The sequence below is a fragment of the Oncorhynchus masou genome, chromosome 6 (assembly GCF_036934945.1).
Source record: "Oncorhynchus masou masou isolate Uvic2021 chromosome 6, UVic_Omas_1.1, whole genome shotgun sequence".
Classification (NCBI taxonomy): domain Eukaryota; kingdom Metazoa; phylum Chordata; class Actinopteri; order Salmoniformes; family Salmonidae; genus Oncorhynchus; species Oncorhynchus masou.
Genome location: NC_088217.1, coordinates 16,276,370 through 16,299,303, shown reverse-complemented (window position 1 = coordinate 16,299,303; position 22,934 = coordinate 16,276,370). Strand labels below are relative to the sequence as shown.

The window sequence follows — 22,934 nt, the reverse complement described above, 5'->3', positions numbered from 1 at the left end:
TCCTTTGCAAAACATTTTGCTGCAGTGTTCCTTAATCAACATGACCCAAGCTTTTCCAGAGTGCTCACCGTTGAAGCCGTCCTGATTGAGGTCTCCCAGCGGGGCCAGGGAGCTTCCGAACCTCCCGAAGGCCTGACTACCTCCCAAGGGGGGCAGGCTGGGCTCAAACAACAAGGGACGCTGCTGTAGGTACACATAGACACGGCCCACCTCTTCCCAACGCAGTCCGTCAGACCCCCTCTGCATGAACATGGGAGCACCCACCACCAGGTCATCCAGACTAAGGCCGGGGAGAGGGGGCGGGGGGATAAGATTACTTTAGGTCCAATCCAAGGCCTCTAAAGTTGAGTCAATGTTTATTAGTGTGAAGGATGGTGTTGGAGATTTACATTGTATGGTGACTCTTCCTGAGTCCCCTGACTATCATTCTAATAGGAGAGTGTCCTATCCCTCACTGGTGACTCTTCCTGAGTCTCCTGACTATCATTCTAATAGGAGAGTGTCCTATCCCTCTCTGGTGAGTCTTCCTGAGTCCCCTGACTATCATTCTAATAGGAGAGTGTCCTATCCCTCTCTGGTGAGTCTTCCTGAGTCTCCTGACTATCATTTTAATAGGAGAGTGTCCTATCCCTCTCTGGTGAGTCTTCCTGAGTCTCCTGACTATCATTTTAATAGGAGAGTGTCCTATCCCTCACTGGTGACTCTTCCTGAGTCTCCTGACTATCATTCTAATAGGAGAGTGTCCTATCCCTCTCTGGTGAGTCTTCCTGAGTCCCCTGACTATCATTCTAATAGGAGAGTGTCCTATCCCTCTCTGGTGAGTCTTCCTGAGTCCCCTGACTATCATTTTAATAGGAGAGTGTCCTATCCCTCTCTGGTGAGTCTTCCTGAGTCTCCTGACTATCATTTTAATAGGAGAGTGTCCTATCCCTCTCTGGTGAGTCTTCCTGAGTCTCCTGACTATCATTCTAATAGGAGAGTGTCCTATCCCTCTCTGGTGAGTCTTCCTGAGTCTCCTGACTATCATTCTAATAGGAGAGTGTCCTATCCCTCTCTGGTGAGTCTTCCTGAGTCTCCTGACTATCATTCTAATAGGAGAGTGTCCTATCCCTCTCTGGTGAGTCTTCCTGAGTCCCCTGACTATCATTCTAATAGGAGAGTGTCCTATCCCTCTCTGGTGAGTCTTCCTGAGTCCCCTGACTATCATTCTAATAGGAGAGTGTCCTATCCCTCACTGGTGAGTCTTCCTGAGTCCCCTGACTATCATTCTAATAGGAGAGTGTCCTATCCCTCTCTGGTGAGTCTTCCTGAGTCTCCTGACTATCATTCTAATAGGAGAGTGTCCTATCCCTCACTGGTGAGTCTTCCTGAGTCTCCTGACTATCATTTTAATAGGAGAGTGTCCTATCCCTCACTGGTGAGTCTTCCTGAGTCTCCTGACTATCATTCTAATAGGAGAGTGTCCTATCCCTCTCTGGTGAGTCTTCCTGAGTCTCCTGACTATCATTTTAATAGGAGAGTGTCCTATCCCTCTCTGGTGAGTCTTCCTGAGTCTCCTGACTATCATTTTAATAGGAGAGTGTCCTATCCCTCACTGGTGAGTCTTCCTGAGTCTCCTGACTATCATTTTAATAGGAGAGTGTCCTATCCCTCTCTGGTGAGTCTTCCTGAGTCTCCTGACTATCATTTTAATAGGAGAGTGTCCTATCCCTCTCTGGTGAGTCTTCCTGAGTCTCCTGACTATCATTTTAATAGGAGAGTGGATGTGAGAGTGGCCAATGGAGAACCTGAAGTGTAGGAGTAGCTACTGTATGACAGGGAATTTTTATGACTCATGAGAGAGTGAGGAACTGCATGACCATGAGAACTTCTGAAATACTCTCTCACTCTCTCTCTCTCTCTGCTAGCATAAGCTGCCTGTCCAAGTCTGTCTGTCTGTACAAGTCTTGTCATACCTACCTTCTCTTTGCTCACTTAGTCTCTCTTTCTATCTGCATCTCTCTCTCTCTTCAGCTCTCTTTCCTTCCTTCTCTTCATCTTTCCCTCCTTCTCTCCATCCGCTAACTCACTTACCCATCGTTGTTGATGTCGGTGGCTGCCACTGCGTAGCCGAAATAGGAACCCATCTGGAAGACATTAGAGCAGACAGAGTTAGCCTGTCATCACACCGTGGGGCATAGTATCTCTTTCTTTCTCCTTCATTCTCTCTTTTGATCATTTTCTCTCAAATATCCCCTCTACCAAGAAGCTTTCCTCTCTCTATTGGTTTCTATTTTTATTTGTCTCTCTCTCCCTCCCCCACTCTCATATCCCCTCTACCAAGAAGCTTTCCTCTCTCTATTGGTTTCTATTTTTATTTGTCTCTCTCTCCCTCCCCCACTCTCATATCCCCTCTACCAAGAAGCTTTCCTCTCTCTATTGGTTTCTATTTTTATTTGTCTCTCTCTCCCTCCCCCACTCTCATATCCCCTCTACCAAGAAGCTTTCCTCTCTCTATTGGTTTCTATTTTTATTTGTCTCTCTCTCCCTCCCCCACTCTCATATCCCCTCTACCAAGAAGCTTTCCTCTCTCTATTGGTTTCTATTTTTATTTGTCTCTCTCTCCCTCCCCCACTCTCATATCCCCTCTACCAAGAAGCTTTCCTCTCTCTATTGGTTTCTATTTTTATTTGTCTCTCTCTCCCTCCCCCACTCTCATATCCCCTCTACCAAGAAGCTTTCCTCTCTCTATTGGTTTCTATTTTTATTTGTCTCTCTCTCCCTCCCCGACTCTCATATCCCCTCTACCAAGAAGCTTTCCTCTCTCTATTGGTTTCTATTTTTATTTGTCTCTCTCTCCCTCCCCCACTCTCATATCCCCTCTACCAAGAAGCTTTCCTCTCTCTATTGGTTTCTATTTTTATTTGTCTCTCTCTCCCTCCCCCACTCTCATATCCCCTCTACCAAGAAGCTTTCCTCTCTCTATTGGTTTCTATTTTTATTTGTCTCTCTCTCCCTCCCCCACTCTCATATCCCCTCTACCAAGAAGCTTTCCTCTCTCTATTGGTTTCTATTTTTATTTGTCTCTCTCTCCCTCCCCCACTCTCATATCCCCTCTACCAAGAAGCTTTCCTCTCTCTATTGGTTTCTATTTTTATTTGTCTCTCTCTCCCTCCCCCACTCTCATATCCCCTCTACCAAGAAGCTTTCCTCTCTCTATTGGTTTCTATTTTTATTTGTCTCTCTCTCCCTCCCCCACTCTCATATCCCCTCTACCAAGAAGCTTTCCTCTCTCTATTGGTTTCTATTTTTATTTGTCTCTCTCTCCCTCCCCCACTCTCATATCCCCTCTACCAAGAAGCTTTCCTCTCTCTATTGGTTTCTATTTTTATTTGTCTCTCTCTCCCTCCCCCACTCTCATATCCCCTCTACCAAGAAGCTTTCCTCTCTCTATTGGTTTCTATTTTTATTTGTCTCTCTCTCCCTCCCCGACTCTCATATCCCCTCTACCAAGAAGCTTTCCTCTCTCTATTGGTTTCTATTTTTATTTGTCTCTCTCTCCCTCCCCCACTCTCATATCCCCTCTACCAAGAAGCTTTCCTCTCTCTATTGGTTTCTATTTTTATTTGTCTCTCTCTCCCTCCCCCACTCTCATATCCCCTCTACCAAGAAGCTTTCCTCTCTCTATTGGTTTCTATTTTTATTTGTCTCTCTCTCCCTCCCCCACTCTCATATCCCCTCTACCAAGAAGCTTTCCTCTCTCTATTGGTTTCTATTTTTATTTGTCTCTCTCTCCCTCCCCCACTCTCATATCCCCTCTACCAAGAAGCTTTCCTCTCTCTATTGGTTTCTATTTTTATTTGTCTCTCTCTCCCCCCCCGACTCTCATATCCCCTCTACCAAGAAGCTTTCCTCTCTCTATTGGTTTCTATTTTTATTTGTCTCTCTCTCCCTCCCCCACTCTCATATCCCCTCTACCAAGAAGCTTTCCTCTCTCTATTGGTTTCTATTTTTATTTGTCTCTCTCTCCCTCCCCGACTCTCATATCCCCTCTACCAAGAAGCTTTCCTCTCTCTATTGGTTTCTATTTTTATTTGTCTCTCTCTCCCTCCCCGACTCTCATATCCCCTCTACCAAGAAGCTTTCCTCTCTCTATTGGTTTCTATTTTTATTTGTCTCTCTCTCCCTCCCCCACTCTCATATCCCCTCTACCAAGAAGCTTTCCTCTCTCTATTGGTTTCTATTTTTATTTGTCTCTCTCTCCCTCCCCGACTCTCATATCCCCTCTACCAAGAAGCTTTCCTCTCTCTATTGGTTTCTATTTTTATTTGTCTCTCTCTCCCTCCCCCACTCTCATATCCCCTCTACCAAGAAGCTTTCCTCTCTCTATTGGTTTCTATTTTTATTTGTCTCTCTCTCCCCCCGACTCTCATATCCCCTCTACCAAGAAGCTTTCCTCTCTCTATTGGTTTCTATTTTTATTTGTCTCTCTCTCCCTCCCCCACTCTCATATCCCCTCTACCAAGAAGCTTTCCTCTCTCTATTGGTTTCTATTTTTATTTGTCTCTCTCTCCCTCCCCGACTCTCATATCCCCTCTACCAAGAAGCTTTCCTCTCTCTATTGGTTTCTATTTTTATTTGTCTCTCTCTCCCTCCCCGACTCTCATATCCCCTCTACCAAGAAGCTTTCCTCTCTCTATTGGTTTCTATTTTTATTTGTCTCTCTCTCCCTCCCCCACTCTCATATCCCCTCTACCAAGAAGCTTTCCTCTCTCTATTGGTTTCTATTTTTATTTGTCTCTCTCCCTCCCCGACTCTCATATCCCCTCTACCAAGAAGCTTTCCTCTCTCTATTGGTTTCTATTTTTATTTGTCTCTCTCTCCCTCCCCCACTCTCATATCCCCTCTACCAAGAAGCTTTCCTCTCTCTATTGGTTTCTATTTTTATTTGTCTCTCTCTCCCTCCCCCACTCTCATATCCCCTCTACCAAGAAGCTTTCCTCTCTCTATTGGTTTCTATTTTTATTTGTCTCTCTCTCCCTCCCCCACTCTCATATCCCCTCTACCAAGAAGCTTTCCTCTCTCTATTGGTTTCTATTTTTATTTGTCTCTCTCTCCCTCCCCCACTCTCATATCCCCTCTACCAAGAAGCTTTCCTCTCTCTATTGGTTTCTATTTTTATTTGTCTCTCTCTCCCTCCCCCACTCTCATATCCCCTCTACCAAGAAGCTTTCCTCTCTCTATTGGTTTCTATTTTTATTTGTCTCTCTCTCCCTCCCCGACTCTCATATCCCCTCTACCAAGAAGCTTTCCTCTCTCTATTGGTTTCTATTTTTATTTGTCTCTCTCTCCCTCCCCCACTCTCATATCCCCTCTACCAAGAAGCTTTCCTCTCTCTATTGGTTTCTATTTTTATTTGTCTCTCTCTCCCTCCCCGACTCTCATATCCCCTCACCCCAGAAGCCATCCTCTCTCCTCTCTGTATTCTCTAAGCTCAGTACCAGAGCTTCTGTAAGCTACATGAGAGGTAGGAGAGGATAGTTAAGAGTTTGGAGGAGGCGGGGAACTCAAGCTGCTATAGGTATCTCAGCGAGAGAGAGAGAGAGAGAGAGATATCTACTGGGTGAAATTCCACAGTGTGCCATCACAGCAGCAAGATTTGTGACCTGTTGCCACGAGAAAAGGGCAGTGAGGAACACACACCATTGTAAATACAACCCATATTTATGCTTATTTATTTTATCTTGTGTCCTTTAACCATTTGTACATTGTTAAAACACTGTGTGTATATATATATATATATATATATATATATATATATATAATATGACATTTGTAATGTCTTTATTGTTTTGAAACTTCTGTATGTGTAATGTTTACTGTTAATTTTTATTGTTTATTTCACTTTATATATTCACTTTATATATTATCTACCTCACTTGCTTTGGCAATGATAACACATGTTTCCCAGGCCAATAAAGCCCTGGAATTGAATTGAATTGAGAGAGAGGATGGGTCAATCAGCGTTGTTATCTTTGACGATTTTATATTATGCCGTAAATGACGGACTATTGTCAAGAGTTTATTATTACAGATATTTTCCTCTGGTGAATGACTTCACCACATTGAGAGAAGAATCACATCTTGCACGTTGTCTATGTCGGTCAGAGCTACCTTAAGTCTGGGCTACCCAAATAATTCTCTCTAGTATACTCTAACCAACATCCCTGCAGTATACTCTAACAAACATCCCTGCAGTATACTCTAACCAACATCCCTGCAGTATACTCTAACCAACATCCCTGCAGTATACTCTAACCAACATCCCTGCAGTATACTCTAACCAACATCCCTGCAGTATACTCTAACCAACATCCCTGCAGTATACTCTAACCAACATCCCTGCAGTATACTCTAACCAACATCCCTGCAGTATACTCTAACCAACATCCCTGCAGTATACTCTAACAAACATCCCTGCAGTATACTCTAACCAACATCCCTGCAGTATACTCTAACCAACATCCCTGCAGTATACTCTAACCAACATCCTTGCAGTATACTCTAACCGACATGAGCCAGTATACTCTAACCAACATCCCTGCAGTATACTCTAACCAACATCCCTGCAGTATACTATAACTAACATGAGGCAGTATACTCTAACCAACATCCCTGCAGTATACTCTAACCAACATGAGGCAGTATACTCTAGCCAACATGAGGCAGTATACTCTAGTCAACATGAGGCAGTATACTCTAGTCAACATGAGGCAGTATACTCTAACCAACATGAGGCAGTATACTCTAACCAACATGAGGCAGTATACTCTAACCATCATCCCTGCAGTATACTCTAACCAACATCCCTGCAGTATACTCTAACCAACATCCCTGCAGTATACTCTAACCAACATGAGGCAGTATACTCTAACCATCATCCCTGCAGCATACTCTAACCAACATCCCTGCAGTATACTCTAACCAACATCCCTGCAGTATACTCTAACCAACATCCCTGCAGTATACTCTAACCAACATGAGGCAGTATACTCTAACCAACATCCCTACAGTATACTCTAACCAACATGAGGCAGTATACTCAAACCAACATGAGGCAGTATACTCTAGCCAACATCGGGCAGTATACTCTAGCCAACATGAGGCAGTATACTATAACCAACATGAGGTAGTATACTCTAGCCAACATGAGGCAGTATACTCTAACCAGCATGAGGCAGTATACTATAACCAACATGAGGCAGTATACTCTAACCAACATCCCTGCAGTATACTCTAACTAACATGAGGCAGTATACTCTAGCCAACATGAGGCAGTATACTCTAGTCAACATGAGGCAGTATACTCTAACCAACATGAGGCAGTATACTCTAACCAACATGAGGCAGTATACTCTAGCCAAAATGAGGCAGTATACTATAACCAACATGAGGCAGTATACTCTAACCAACATGAGGCAGCAAGATTAGGTTCATGATATGGCTACTTGTATTGAGTCATGTTAATGTATGGTATGGAGACATACTGTATACTGTACATCTCAATAACAAAGTGATTGAGTTGCCATAATATACTGAACAGCCAAAAGCACTGAAGTATGTGTCTTGACTCTTGGCTATCGCCATTCTTTAAACAGCTAATGGCTGATTTCTTGTGTTTCCACTGTAGCCTACGTGTCATTGGCTTGGCTGGGAAACTATGTAATGTAGAAAACAGTCTAGTACCAGTGCAGGCAGTCTTTTCTTTTGTTTGGAGTGGGTCCGCAAACTAAAAACACGAAACCTCATCAAATCTAACACAACCGTCAAGACATTGAGCTACAGACCCAAATCTAACACAACCATCAAGACATTGAGCTACAGACCCAAATCTAACACAACTGTCAAGACATTGAGCTACAGACCCAAATCTAACACAACCGTCAAGACATTGAGCTACACACCCAAATCTAACACAACCATCAAAACATTAAGCTAAATTCTCAAATCTAACACAACTGTCAAGACATTGAGCTACAGACCCAAATCTAACACAACCATCAAGACATTGAGCTACAGACCCAAATCTAACACAACCGTCAAGACATTGAGCTACAGACCCAAATCTAACACAACCGTCAAGACATTGAGCTACACACCCAAATCTAACACAACCATGAAGACATTGAGCTACAGACCCAAATCTAACACAACCGTCAAGACATTGAGCTACACACCCAAATCTAACACAACCATCAAAACATTAAGCTAAATTCTCAAATCTAACACAACTGTCAAGACATTGAGCTACAGACCCAAATCTAACACAACCGTCAAGACATTGAGCTACAGACCCAAATCTAACACAACCGTCAAGACATTGAGCTACAGACCCAAATCTAACACAACCATCAAGACATTGAGCTTCAGACTCAAATCTATCACAACCGTTAAGACATTGAGCTACAGACCCAAATCTAACACAACCATGAAGACATTGAGCTACAGACCCAAATCTAACACAACCGTCAAGACATTGAGCTACAGACCCAAATCTAAACACAACCGTCAAGACATTGAGCTACAGACCCAAATCTAACACAACCGTCAAGACATTGAGCTACAGTTCCAAATCTAACACAACCGTCAAGACATTGAGCTACACACCCAAATCTAACACAACCGTCAAGACATTGAGCTTCAGACTCAAATCTAACACAACCGTCAAGACATTGAGCTACAGACCCAAATCTAAACACAACCGTCAAGACATTGAGCTACAGACCCAAATCTAACACAACCGTCAAGACATTGAGCTACAGTTCCAAATCTAACACAACCGTCAAGACATTGAGCTACACACCCAAATCTAACACAACCGTCAAGACATTGAGCTTCAGACTCAAATCTAACACAACCATGAAGACATTGAGCTACAGACCCAAATCTAACACAACCATCAAGACATTGAGCTACAGACCCAAATCTAACACAACCATCAAGACATTGAGCTACAGACCCAAATCTAACACAACCGTCAAGACATTGAGCTACAGACCCAAATCTAACACAACCGTCAAGACATTGAGCTACAGACTCAAATCTAACACAACCATCAAAACATTAAGCTAAATTCTCAAATCTAACACAACTGTCAAGACATTGAGCTACAGACCCAAATCTAACACAACCATCAAGACATTGAGCTTCAGACTCAAATCTAACACAACCATCAAGACATTGAGCTTCACACCCAAATCTCCTGGGGCTCTTGGGTAAGCAGATACAACCATTTTTTTTCTTGCCCTCTTTCTTTTTACTTCCTTGTTTCTGCAGCTGAGTCTGACGATGCAGTCCAAGCACTCATGTGGAGAGCAGAACCAAATCTAACACAACCGTAAAGACATTGAGCTACAGACTCAAATCTAACACAACCATCAAGACATTAAGCTAAATTCTCAAATCTAACACAACTGTCAATACATTGAGCTTCAGACTCAAATCTAACACAACCATCAAGACATTGAGCTACAGACCCAAATCTAACACAAACGTCAACACATTGAGCTTCAGACTCAAATCTAAAAACAACCGTAAAGACATTGAGCTTCAGACCCAAATCTAACACAACCATCAAGACATTGAGCTACAGACTCAAATCTAACACAAGCGTCAAGGCATTGAGCTTCAGACCCAAATCTAACACAAGCGTCAAGGCATTGAGCTTCAGACCCAAATCTAACACAACCGTCAAGGCATTGAGCTTCAGACCCAAATCTAACACAACCGTCAAGACATTGAACTACAGACTCAAATGTCCTGGGGCTCTTAGGTAAGCAGATACAACTATTTATTTTTATTTCTTTGTTTCCGCAGCCGAGTCTGACGGTGCAGTCCAAGCGCTCATGTTGAGAGCAGTCAACCTAAAGAGACCGTCAAGTCAAATCCAGCCAGGAGTTTATTTCAGATCATTCTTCCTACGAAGTAAGCAGTTAGCAGTCAGTTAGCAGTTTACACAGCATGTGGTATTTCTTATGCCCAGAACCCTGAACCCAAAGCTTTCCATTGAAAGTAGCAGCCTATGTGCCAACATGCGCACGTGCAGAAACCAGTGTTGGGGAGCAGTGAACTACATGTAGTAATTTCCTTTCTGTTTCAGCATCAGACCTGCCTAATTCTCACTTGATACTTAGTTTTTGTGTTTAATAGGCTAAATTACACATTCTGTTAACATCTGACTCCAGATCTGTTCTTGTAATTTGTAGTCTATGACATTTCAGATTTAGATATGATAATTCTTCACCAAGTAGTTTGGATGTAGTGAACTACTTTTTCAAATGAACTGTATAAGTGAGTAAATTATATTTTTCTTAAGGGTAGCTTTAGTGTAGCTTAAACTTGTTTCAGTGTCAAGTAAATTGGTAGCTGGGTCAAATGCATTTTCAGAGTAGCTTCCACAACGCTGGCGGACCCATAGACACACACACACACACACACACACACACACACACACACCCACAAAATCAAGAACAACAAAAACACACACACAAACACTAAGCACACATACATGTGTACAATAGTATGGGTCTCTTTTATCATCCATGGAGAATTTAGAAGACTACGAGAGTATAAAAACAACCATATCACTCAATCCAAAAACCAACTTAGCGAATGAGGAATCCAGACCCTTTGGCACAACAATGGCGTGTTGGTATAAACAAGCTCCCCACCCCCTCAGTTAGCAACACAAAATCCTGAGTCAGTATGTAGCCGTTACACTTTGTGTGTGTGTGTGTGTGTGTGTGTGTGTGTGTGTGTGTGTGTGTGTGTGTGTGTGTGTGTGTGTGTGTGTGTGTGTGTGTGTGTGTGTGTGAGTGTCTGCTGTTTCTGCCTCTGTTTCTGATTCAATCAGAACATATGGTGTGTGTGTGTGTGTGTGTGTGTGTGTGTGTGTGTGTGTGTGTGTGTGTGTGTGTGTGTGTGTGTGTGTGTGTGTGTGTGTGTGTGTGTGTGTGTGTGTGTGTGTGTGTGTGTGTGTGTGTGTGTGTGTGTGTGTGTGTGTGAGAGAGAGAGTGTGAGAGTGAGTGTGAGTGTGAGTGTCTGCTGTTTCTGCCTCTGTTTCTGATTCAATCAGAACATATGGAACACATAGGTGTACGTGGGCTCACCTCTAACCCAGGGATCAGGCTCCATCTCCTGGGGGCAAATTCCTTCAAACCCCCCCATACATATACCCACATATCAAAACAGAGGAGCCAAAAGTACAGTATAGTCTAGCCCCCTTGCTGTTAAGCAGATGTGCACCAACCTGTTCTCCAGTTAGGTTCAGCATAGATTTCAGATCTGTCCCATTGAGTAATGACACCTGCATTGAGAGAGTTAGTAAAAGACCTTCAGTTATCAACCATGATTGTAGTAGAACCATCAACAAAATGACTGTCCATTTAAGATATGTATGCATTTCATGCTTGTTTATCTACATTCAATATATTTATCTCTTTAAATCTCCCTATTAATACACTTCCTGCAGTGGATGTGAATGTAACCAAATTAAAAGATTTTACTGTATCTTTCTATGGATATTCCCCCTGTTTATATTTTGGCATCCTCTCACTCCCTTTTTTCTCTCTACAGTAACATATGTTACATCTATGTCAGGGGTAGGCAACTAGATTCAGCCACGGGACGATTATTGTCCGAGCGGATGGTTAGGGGGAGGGAACATAATCATAATAATTTGTACACTGCACATTGACCACAAGTAAACCCAAAAAGAGATTGTTATTTTCAAATACAATCATTTCATACCTTGATTACATTGAGACATGATCACATACTGCGTGTCTCTCTTTTTATTTGTAGGAATACTTGGGAACAGATTTCCTGAATTACATTTTTTAACTGAATTCCTGGTGATTTGATAGTCTTATTTGATCAAAAACAAAAATATATTTGAATGCAATCTTTGGGCGGCCCAAAAGAAATCACTGTCATCCTTATTATGTTAACCCTCGTTAACTTTCATCTAGAATGAATGATGATGTATAAATATGTGAGGACTCCTTACTAAACCATGCAGCATGAGTCCTTTGGGTACTCCGGTGATGAAGTCTGAAAAGACAGAAAATGAGAAAGAAAGAAAATAAGTTTAAAAGATTGGAAAGAGCAGTTGAGTCCAAGCACTTCCAAATACACAAGGGTCCAAACTTTGCTGGTAATAACCCAGTGTTTAAAATAGGGAAAGCTGAGGCTTGTTTGTTGCAGGTGCATGGGAAATCTATGATACTGTACAAGCTTAATAACTTAAGTGATACAGGCAAGCCCAGCCCGCAAGGTTTTCTTTTCTTTTAAAATAAGTCAGTGTGTAAAATATTCCTGTTGTGGCTTTGAGTGTGTTACTGAACTGGACTTCAGGGAAATATATTAGAGAGAGTCAAGTCGCTTCATTTAAATGTGTCTTCTGTTCAAGAATACTATCTGTCAAGTACTTACTACAATAGACTATAAAGACATGTGATAAGTACATTATTATCTTATGCTCTGATACATTCACACGCTCTAATGACTAGCTCTCTAATGACTAGCTCTCTAATGACTAGCACTCTAATGAGTAGCGCTCTAATGAGTAGCGCTCTAATGAGTAGCGCTCTAATGACTTGCTCTCTAATGACTAGCGCTCTAATGACTAGCTCTCTAATGACTAGAGCTCTAATGACTAGCTCTCTAATGACTAGCGCTCTAATGACTAGCGCTCTAATGACTTGCTTTCTAATGACTAGCGCTCTAATGACTAGCTCTCTAATGACTAGCGCTCTAATGACTAGCTCTCTAATAACTAGAGCTCTAATGACTAGCTCTCTAATGACTAGCGCTCTAATGACTAGCTCTCTAATGACTAGCGCTCTAATGAGTAGCGCTCTAATGACTAGCTCTCTAATGACTAGCTCTCTAATGACTAGCGCTCTAATGACTAGCTCTCTAATGACTAGCGCTCTAATGACTAGCTCTCTAATGACTAGAGCTCTAATGACTAGCTCTCTAATGACTAGCGCTCTAATGACTAGCTCTCTAATGACTAGCGCTCTAATGAGTAGCGCTCTAATGAGTAGCGCTCTAATGACTTGCTCTCTAATTACTAGCGCTCTAATGACTAGCTCTCTAATGACTAGAGCTCTAATGACTAGCTCTCTAATGACTAGCGCTCTAATGACTAGCGCTCTAATGACTAGCGCTCTAATGACTAGAGCTCTAATGACTAGCGCTCTAATGACTAGCTCTCTAATGACTAGCGCTCTAATGAGTAGCGCTCTAATGAGTAGCGCTCTAATGAGTAGCGCTCTAATGACTTGCTCTCTAATGACTAGCGCGCTAATGAGTAGCGCTCTAATGAGTAGCGCTCTAATGAGTAGCTCTCTAATGACTAGAGCTCTAATGACTAGCTCTCTAATGACTAGCGCTTTAATGACTAGCGCTCTAATGACAAGCGCTCTAATGACTAGCGCTCTAATGACTAGCTCTCTAATGACTAACGCTCTAATGATTAGCGCACTAATGGCTAGCGCTCTTATGACTAGCGCTCTAATGACTAGCTCTCTAATGACTAGCGCTCTAATGACTAGCGCTCTCTAATGACTAGCGGTCTAATGACTAGCGCTCTAATGACTAGCGCTCTAATGACTAGCTCTCTAATGACTAACGCTCTAATGACTAGCTCTCTAATGACTAGCGCTCTGATAACTAGCACTCTAATGACAAATGCCCTAGTGACTAACGCTCTAATGACTAATGCCTTAATGACTAGCGTTCTACTGACTAGCTCTCTAATGACTAATGCTCTAATGACTAACGCTCTAATGACTAGTGCTCTAATGACTAGCGCTCTAATGACTAGCGCGCTAATGACTAGTGCTCTAATGACTAAAGCTCTAATGACTAATGCTCTAATGACTAGAGCACATTAGTATATTAGAGCACAGGGGGTCTTTAGATGGTTAACTATTAGAGAGGGCTATGGGGTAAGCAAACCCAAATCCCAATCATGCTCGAGCAAGTAAGTTGGCGCTGTAAATATGACACTCACCTTCAATATCATCTCCACTGAACTCCCCACCGGCAACAGAGTAACCTGGAATGAGAGTGAGAGAACGAGAGAGCGAGAGGGAGAGCAAGCAAGAGTGGGAAAGAGAAAGAGAGGGGGAGAGAGAGAAAGAAAGATAGAAAGAAAGATAATGAGGGAGAAAGAAAGGTGGAGAGAGAACGAGAGAAAGAAAGAAAGAAAGAAAGAAAGAAAGAAAGAAAGAAAGAAAGAGAGAGAGAAAGGAGAGAGAGAGAAGAGTGAGAGCAATGAGAAATCAAGAAAGGCCACCACTTAGTGCTCTGATCAAAAGCAGTGCACTGTGAGGGGAATAGGGTCTCAGATGCAGCCTCTAGCTACTGTAGCTCCTATGAAGAAGTGGACCATACTAACCGAGGTAGCTGTCGTCATAGCTCCCCTGCACCTGCCGAGTCTGGATCTGCCCAGTAACAGAGAGCAGGAAGTAGGATGGGAAGTAGGCCTTGACGATTTCCTCTGTGGTGGCTGAGACTAGTTGACCTGTAGGCCGGAACGGATGGGGAAAAGAGCCACAGGTTAGAGGTTAAGACTTTTGAACTATGTTTTTTAGCTGCACTAAAATGACTGTCGAGGTTTGTCCCTGTGGATGGTGTAGGGGATAACTTCACCGCTTGGGGAAAAATAGGCCGTTGTCTGCGCAAGTTCCAAACCCGCCCTTTCACTATACTGACGCATACAAAGCTCTTTTTTTTCTTCTTTTTTTTAACCTTTATTTAACTAGGCAAGTCAGTTAAGAACAAATTCTTATTTTCAATGACGGCCTAGGAACACTGGGTTAACTGCCTGTTCAGGGGCAGAACGACAGATTTATACCTTGTCAGCTCGGGACTAGTAACCTTTCGGTTACTAGTCCAATGCTCTGACCACTGCCGCCCCAGGGTAGCCTAGTGCAGTAATTTTTCCCATCTCTCTCCACTGTACCTGTCTCTCTCCACTGTACCTGTCTCTCTCCACTGTACCTGTCTCTCTCCACTGTACCTGTCTAATAAAAATGTGACATGCTATCTCTACATCCTGTACTTGAGCCAGTTCATAGTAATCCACATATGGTCTCAATAGGATCCTATCATAAATCTAATAGTGCACTCACCTTGCCAGTAAAAGCTTCCTGGTCCTCCGAGAACAACCTTCCCATCCTGAAACATGCAGAAAACCACCACTCTGATGAGAACCTTAGGTATCAAGCAACTTTTCAAACTCCATTGTAAGTCTTATGTTATATGACTAAACATACAGTATTCATTCAGTGGGCTGTTCCAGAAAGCAGGATCATTCAGTTAGCCAGCTTATAAGCAGTCTGTCTTGATTTCTTCAATCATTCGGAAAGCAAAACTTTGAATATGGGTTGTTTGTTGCTTAGTCAATTATGTAATGCCAATTTCAAGTTTGCCCCATTAAAAACTAAAAGTACTAACCTCTTTTGAATTGTTTGTTAAGGAATTGTTTCTCTCCTGTTCAACGTACCTTGGTGAAGTCAGCACTGAACCCACCCTGACAGTAGCCCTGTCCTGCAGGACCATGTCTCTCTAAGGTAAAAGGAAGAGATTCAGAAAACATTGATAAGGCCACCACCTAAATGGCCCATCCAGGGCCTAGTTTCCCAAAAGCATGTTAAGATTACGTTCATTGTTAGAACCTTTCGTAGGAGAATCATTAAATCTCTGAGCTGTTTCCCATTGTTATTTACGTTGCACTTGAAAAAACTTGTAATCTAAAGCCTGCCTCAGACCACTCGTAGAACAGCTGTGTGCCGTTAGATGCTTTTTTGCCCTCCCAAGTCACTTTACTCACAGAAGATCTCCGCTAAACATAGAATCACATGATTTATCCATCTCTCTGTGACCACCGATAACTTCACAAGAAGTTGACTAAAAATACAAAGTTGCCAATGTCTTTGCAATTGATAAAAACAAATGAAAACCGAGATGACTGTATTAAAAAATAAACGCCTATATAAAGGCCTATTTCAATCATATTGAAGTATATTTCATTTTCAATCAATTGAGTTCTATTTTGCTACGGTCTGTAATTTGTCTTAATATATTTCATGATGTGTATTCTAACACGTGCACAATGCTGTGCTAATTCTGTGATTCAGTGCATTTTTATTGGCTAAGCATTAGAATAAGCTGCCTCAATATTTGCATCCGTAGGTGGTACTATCTCTCTAGGGGCTGATCCGTCGTCAGTATTATGAAACAATTATAATGTTTAGGTAAGATTTGATTGGAAGAAGCTGATCAGAGAGCAACGGTCCCTTTATTTCAATCTTATCAGTATCGTCACATGCTCCAATGACGGCCTTATCGAACGTTCTCTCTGCATGGTGTTTTGAGAAAAGCATGTTATCTTCCTCGGTTGTAGGAAAGATGCATCTTTAAAACCCTCGCATCTTTAAAATCACTCGGAAGCCTAAGCTCCATTGTTATGATAAACCTGGCCCTGGGCAATATTATTGTTACATCTGCGCCTGCCACACTCTCTACTGTTCCTCCTGTGTCTCCCTAACCTGCCGCCACTCCCCCAGTGCTCTCTCCCTCTCTGTGTGTTTGTGATTATGCGGGCGGAGACAGGTGTGCTAGAGGCAGAGCAGATCCCCACCAGCTGCAACCTGTTCCATAATCAAGACCTCGACAAATACTCAGCCCTGTCACTTCTACGCTGCCAGATCGTATCCTCTGCTCAGTCAGTCTGTGTTTTTTGCTGTTTGTTTCTGCATAGATCCTGCTTTCGTGTTGTGCCTGTTTCCCCTTGCCTGATGCTGGTTTCCTCTCCGTTACAGTTCTGTCCTCTCTGACTCTGGTCCCTGTCTCCAGTCCCACATCTCATCAGTCCTGCTACTCTGTCCTGGACCCCCCCACTCTACTGTTTCCTTGGATTCCTCTCCGGACAAGCTTACCCAGCCCCAACTCCCCTCGCTCCAGCCTCAGCACCTGGCTCCCTGTAACCCGTCCAAGCTTTCCCTGGCCTGCACCCCATCTTCCCCTGTATTTCAATAAATACCTTGGTTACCATATCCCAGTCGCCTTGTCTGAGTCTGCTCTTGGGTTCAACTGCTCCGCTCCGTGTAACAATCATAACATTGTGAGCACACAAATCTCCCATTGACATCAGTGGTCAATTTATAAGAATGTTGGATCTAAAGTGAGGATATGGCCCTCATCCTCACGAGACAAATCTGTGGCTGCATGTATCGTCACTACTTCATTCAATTGACTTCAGGTACAGTATTTTGGATAAGGATGTTGTTGCAGTACTGTACCTGTGCGACAGGGGGCGTACTCCACAAATGTCTTGAGGTTGTCCACGGAGAGGTAGCAGGTTCCTGTGGCATCCGAGAAGGGGGCATCGTGTTCCGTTCTCCAGTAATATCTTGGGGCACAAGCCTTGGAGACATTCAATAAAGGAGTTCAAAACAACACACAAACTTCACAACTGTCAACTGTCAGATGTTGATACACATCCCTGACACATAGTAAAAAGCGTTTTATGACTGGGGCTATGGTCGACTTCATTGGAGGTTGCTGAGGGGAGGACGGCTCACAATAATGGCTGGAACGGAGCAAAAGGAATTGAACCATGTGTTTGATGTATTTGATACCATTCCACTCCAGCCATTACCTCGAGCCAGTCCTCCCCAATTAAGTTGCCACCAACCTCCAGTGGTAGAACTTGTGTGTAGAACTTGTGAACAATATCAAAATCCAAATAAAGTTATATATATTTCTGTGAGCAATTCTAACAGGGCAGTTATATGATGACCTATTCCCTTCTATCCCACAGAATGTAGTAGCCTATCTTACCAGGACAGTGTTGCCATGGGAACGCACCGTAGCCCCAAACCACTGATGGGACTTGAACTCGACCTGGACGTCGACGTCGTTGACGTGGAAGCTGCGATCCCCTGGGAGATGCCAAAGAAATGCACCTTTACATTCGTAATAACATGGTATGACATGGTATGACAGGTATGACACTGTAATAGCTCGCCTAAACTTGTATGACACTGTAATAGCTCGCCTAAAGTGTGCACCAGTGTTTCCTCAAGTAACCCTACTCTTCCACTTACTGTATTTCAGGACTATCACACCTGATTCGACAAATGAGGGGCGTGATCAACTTGGCACTGGTACTCCCTGTATATAGCCATGTTATTACCTCGTACCCCTGCACATCAACTAGGTACTGGTACTCCCTGTATATAGTAATGTTATTACCTCGTACCCCTGCACATCAACTAGGTACTGGTACTCCCTGTATATAGTAATGTTATTACCTCGTACCCCTGCACATCAACTAGGTACTGGCACTCCCTGTATATAGTAATGTTATTACCTCGTACCCCTGCACATCAACTAGGTACTGGTACTCCCTGTATATAGTAATGTTATTACCTCGTACCCCTGCACATCAACTAGGTACTGGTACTCCCTGTATATAGCCATGTTATTACCTCGTACCCCTGCACATCAACTAGGTACTGGTACTCCCTGTATATAGCCATGTTATTACCTCGTACCCCTGCACATCGACTAGGTACTGGTACTCCCTGTATATAGCCATGTTATTACCTCGTACCCCTGCACATCGACTAGGTACTGGTACTCCCTGTATATAGCCATGTTATTACCTCGTACCCCTGCACATCAACTAGGTACTGGTACTCCCTGTATATAGCCATGTTATTACGTTGTACCCCTGCACATCAACTAGGTACTGGTACTCCCTGTATATAGCCATGTTATTACCTCGTACCCCTGCACATCGACTAGGTACTGGTACTCCCTGTATATAGCCATGTTATTACCTCGTACCCCTGCACATCGACTAGGTACTGGTCCTCCCTGTATATAGCCATGTTATTACGTTGTACCCCTGCACATCGACTAGGTACTGGTACTCCCTGTATATAGCCATGTTATTACCTGGTACCCCTGCACATCAACTAGGTACTGGTACTCCCTGTATATAGCCATGTAATTACGTTGTACCCCTGCACATCAACTAGGTACTGGTACTCCCTGTATATAGCCATGTTATTACCTCGTACCCCTGCACATCGACTAGGTACTGGTACTCCTGTATTTAGCCATGTTATTGTCTACTCCCGGTATATAGCCATGTTATTACCTCATACCCCTGCACATCAACTAGGTACTGGTACTCCCTGTATATAGCCATGTTATTACCTGGTACCCCTGCACATCAACTAGGTACTGGTACTCCCTGTATATAGCCATGTAATTACGTTGTACCCCTGCACATCAACTAGGTACTGGTACTCCCTGTATATAGCCATGTTATTACCTCGTACCCCTGCACATCGACTAGGTACTGGTACTCCCTGTATTTAGCCATGTTATTGTCTACTCCCGGTATATAGCCATGTTATTACCTCGTACCCCTGCACATCGACTAGGTACTGGTACTCCCTGTATTTAGCCATGTTATTGTCTACTCCCGGTATATAGCCATGTTATTACCTCATACCCCTGCACATCAACTAGGTACTGGTACTCCCTGTATATAGCCATGTTATTACCTGGTACCCCTGCACATCAACTAGGTACTGGTACTCCCTGTATATAGCCATGTAATTACGTTGTACCCCTGCACATCAACTAGGTACTGGTACTCCCTGTATATAGCCATGTTATTACCTCGTACCCCTGCACATCGACTAGGTACTGGTACTCCCTGTATTTAGCCATGTTATTGTCTACTCCCGGTATATAGCCATGTTATTACCTCGTACCCCTGCACATCAACTAGGTACTGGTACTCCCTGTATATAGCCATGTTATTACCTCGTACCCCTGCACATCGACTAGGTACTGGTACTCCCTGTATTTAGCCATGTTATTGTCTACTCCCTGTATATAGCCATGTTATTTTTAATTCATTGTATTTATGTTTAATCTTTAACTCTACATTGTTTGAAAATGAACCGTAAGTAAGCATTTCACTGTTATTGTTTACTAAGCATGTGACAAATGACATTTAGTTGATCATTTGAATCAGGTGTCCTTGCACTGAAATACATCAAATAAATGCAATGGCTGGGGTGGTCCATCAATCTCAGCCACTGCCTGTTGGTGACGTACTGTGTATTACCACTGCCAGCATGGGTTCCAATCCATCCCACTGCGCTCTAGCATTCTGTCTCCTTCTATACTTGTTTCTCTCTATCATGTCCAATAAACACAACAAATACAAAAGGGGCACTACTGCAACAAAGAAAGGAATGGCTGGTGGTACTCAAGAGAAGTTTCAGAAACTGTGATTTCTATTGTTAAGTTAACTTTGTCTCAACATGATCCCTCATGTCATCCCTGTTTGATGTCACACGGTTTCACATGTTTTTATAACTCTGTCAAAGTCTCAACTCTTAATCCATCCAGCTTGCTATTGGCAAGCATCAAACCGTTCAGCTGGACTTGGAATGCATTGTTACTGTAGTAACATTTGTCCTTCCTAGTCTGATCCCTATTTTATGAAGGGGGTGGGGGGGCTCTGGTAAAACAGTTTCTTGTGACAGGCAAAACATCAAGCAGCTGGCTAGGAGAGCACATGAGAGACTTGGTTCTGGGCTATGAGATAGGTCAAACTTTAGTCTTGTTGAGAGATAGGCAGTGATGCAACCCGTCAGGATGCTCTGGTATGGCAACTGCTCGGCCTCCGACCGCACGGCACTACAGAGGGTAGTGCGTATGGCCCAGTACATCACTGGGGCCAAGCTTCCTGCCATCCAGGACCTCTATACCAGGCGGTGTCAGAGGAAGTCCCTAAAAATTGTCAAAGACTCCAGCCACCCTAGTCATAGACTGTTCTCTCTGCTACTGCACGGCAAGCGGTATCGGAGCGCCAAGTCTAGGTCCAAAAGGCTTCTAAATAGCTTCCACCCCAAACCATAAGACTCCTAAACATCAAATGGCTACCCAGACTATTTGCATTGCCCCCCCCCCTTTTACGCTGCTGATACTCCCTGTTATTTTCTATGCATAGTCACTTTAATCTACCTACATGTATATATTATATATATAATCTACCTACATGTATATATTACCTCGACTAAATGGTGCCACTGCACATTGACTCTGTACCGGTACCCCCTGTATAGCATCACTATTGTTATTTTTCTGCTGCTCTTTAATTATTTGTTACTTTTACTAATTTTCTTGGTATTTGTCTTAAAATTCCATTGTTGGTTAAGTAAACATTTCACTGTAAGGTGAAATACCTGTTGTATTTGGCGCATGTAAAAAATAACATTTGATTTCAGAAAGTCACTCCTGGCCAATAGACTTCTTCCCAGGTAAGAAAAAGTTTAAGATTAAGAAGTTAAAATATTTGATGCGGTAGACTTGGCAGTATGGGTTTGATGCATTTTTCTGACGCATAGACTTGAGTGGTGACATTAACCTTCCCGTACCGCTGCCCTGTCGGTCTGTCTGTCTGTCTGGCTGGATGGCTGGCTGCTGGGGTCTGCCCTATGTCTGTCTGGCTGCTGGGGTCTGGACTGTGTCTGTAGTACACACTATACTCTTTGAACCCAGAGACCTGTGTGGGAAACGTTGCGATGCACAAGCACGTGAAAGGACGGGCCCAGGGCAGTGTGTGTGTGTGTGTGTGTGTGTGTGTGTGTGTGTGTGTGTGTGTGTGTGTGTGTGTGTGTGTGTGTGTGTGTGTGTGTGTGTGTGTGTGTGTGTGTGTGTGTGTGTGTGTGTGTTTGTGTCTTCCTGCATGTCTGTGTAAAACGGCTATCATCTTAATTCCTGAATTAATTTATCACATCAGCTGTTCCTTCAATTTCGAGAATGTACTTATAAGGGTGTATATCTGTGTGCATATAAGCCGGTGGATGTATACAGCACACATTTGTGTGTACACAGTATGTGTTTGTGATCACAGATAGGTTTGTATGCAGTGCATGTGTCTGTATTTGTGTATGTATGTTTACGTGTAAGAGAAGGTGTGTATCCAGGTTGTGTGCATTCATGTCTGACTACAGCAAACATTAGCTTCAGAAACTATTCACACACCTGGACTTTTTACACATCTTGTTGTGTTACAAAATGGAATTAAAATAGATTTAATTGCCTTTTTTTTGTCAACGATCTACACAAATTACCCTGTTATGTCAAAGTGGAAGAAAATGTCTAACATTTGTAAGAGAAGTCATGAACAATAAAACACTAATTTGTTGATTAGATAAGTACTCAACCTCTTGAGTCAATATATGTTAGAATCACCTTTGGCAGCGATTACAACTGTAAGTCTTTCTGGGTAAGTTTCTAAGAGCTTTCCACACCTGGATTGTGCAACATTTGCCCATTATTCTTTTCAAAATTCTTCAAGCTCTGTCAAATTATTTGTTGATCATTGCTAGACGACTGTTTTAAGCTTTTGCCATAGATTTTCAAGCCGGTTTCAAAACTGTAACTCGGCCACTCAGGAACATTCACTGTCTTCTTGGTAAGTAACTCCAGTGAGTGTAAATTTGGCCTTGTGCTTTTAGTTTTTGTCCTGCAGAAAGGTGAATTCATCTCCCCGTGTCTGGTGGAAAGCAAACTTAACCAGGTTTTCCTCTAGGATTTTGCCTGTGCTTAGATCCATTTCATACATTCTTTTTATCTAGTCCTTAATGATTACAAGCATACCCATAACATGATGCAGCCACCACTACGCTAGAAAATATGGAGAGTGATACTCAGTAATGTGTTGGATTGGATTTGCCCCAAACATAACACTTTCTATTCAGGACAAAATGTTTTCCACATTTTTTTGCAGTATTACTTGTGTGCCTTGTTGCAAACAGGATGCATGTTTTGGAATATTTTTT

The 22,934-nt window shown here is 42.9% G+C and overlaps 1 protein-coding gene across 1 annotated transcript in view; it reads right to left on the bottom strand.

Annotated features, from left to right (window-relative positions):
- Positions 1-22,934, bottom strand: part of LOC135541418 (integrin alpha-5-like) — a 75,890-nt gene that overhangs the window by 39,956 nt on the left and 13,000 nt on the right. The window contains exons 3-12 of the mRNA XM_064967654.1: positions 17,896-17,996; positions 17,355-17,478; positions 15,557-15,618; positions 15,183-15,228; positions 14,447-14,572; positions 14,060-14,104; positions 12,047-12,090; positions 11,288-11,344; positions 2,074-2,126; positions 69-280 (exon numbers count right to left, since the gene is read on the bottom strand). Coding sequence (XP_064823726.1) covers positions 69-280; positions 2,074-2,126; positions 11,288-11,344; positions 12,047-12,090; positions 14,060-14,104; positions 14,447-14,572; positions 15,183-15,228; positions 15,557-15,618; positions 17,355-17,478; positions 17,896-17,996 — 870 coding nt within the window. The remainder of the gene's footprint in view (positions 1-68; positions 281-2,073; positions 2,127-11,287; positions 11,345-12,046; positions 12,091-14,059; positions 14,105-14,446; positions 14,573-15,182; positions 15,229-15,556; positions 15,619-17,354; positions 17,479-17,895; positions 17,997-22,934) is intronic.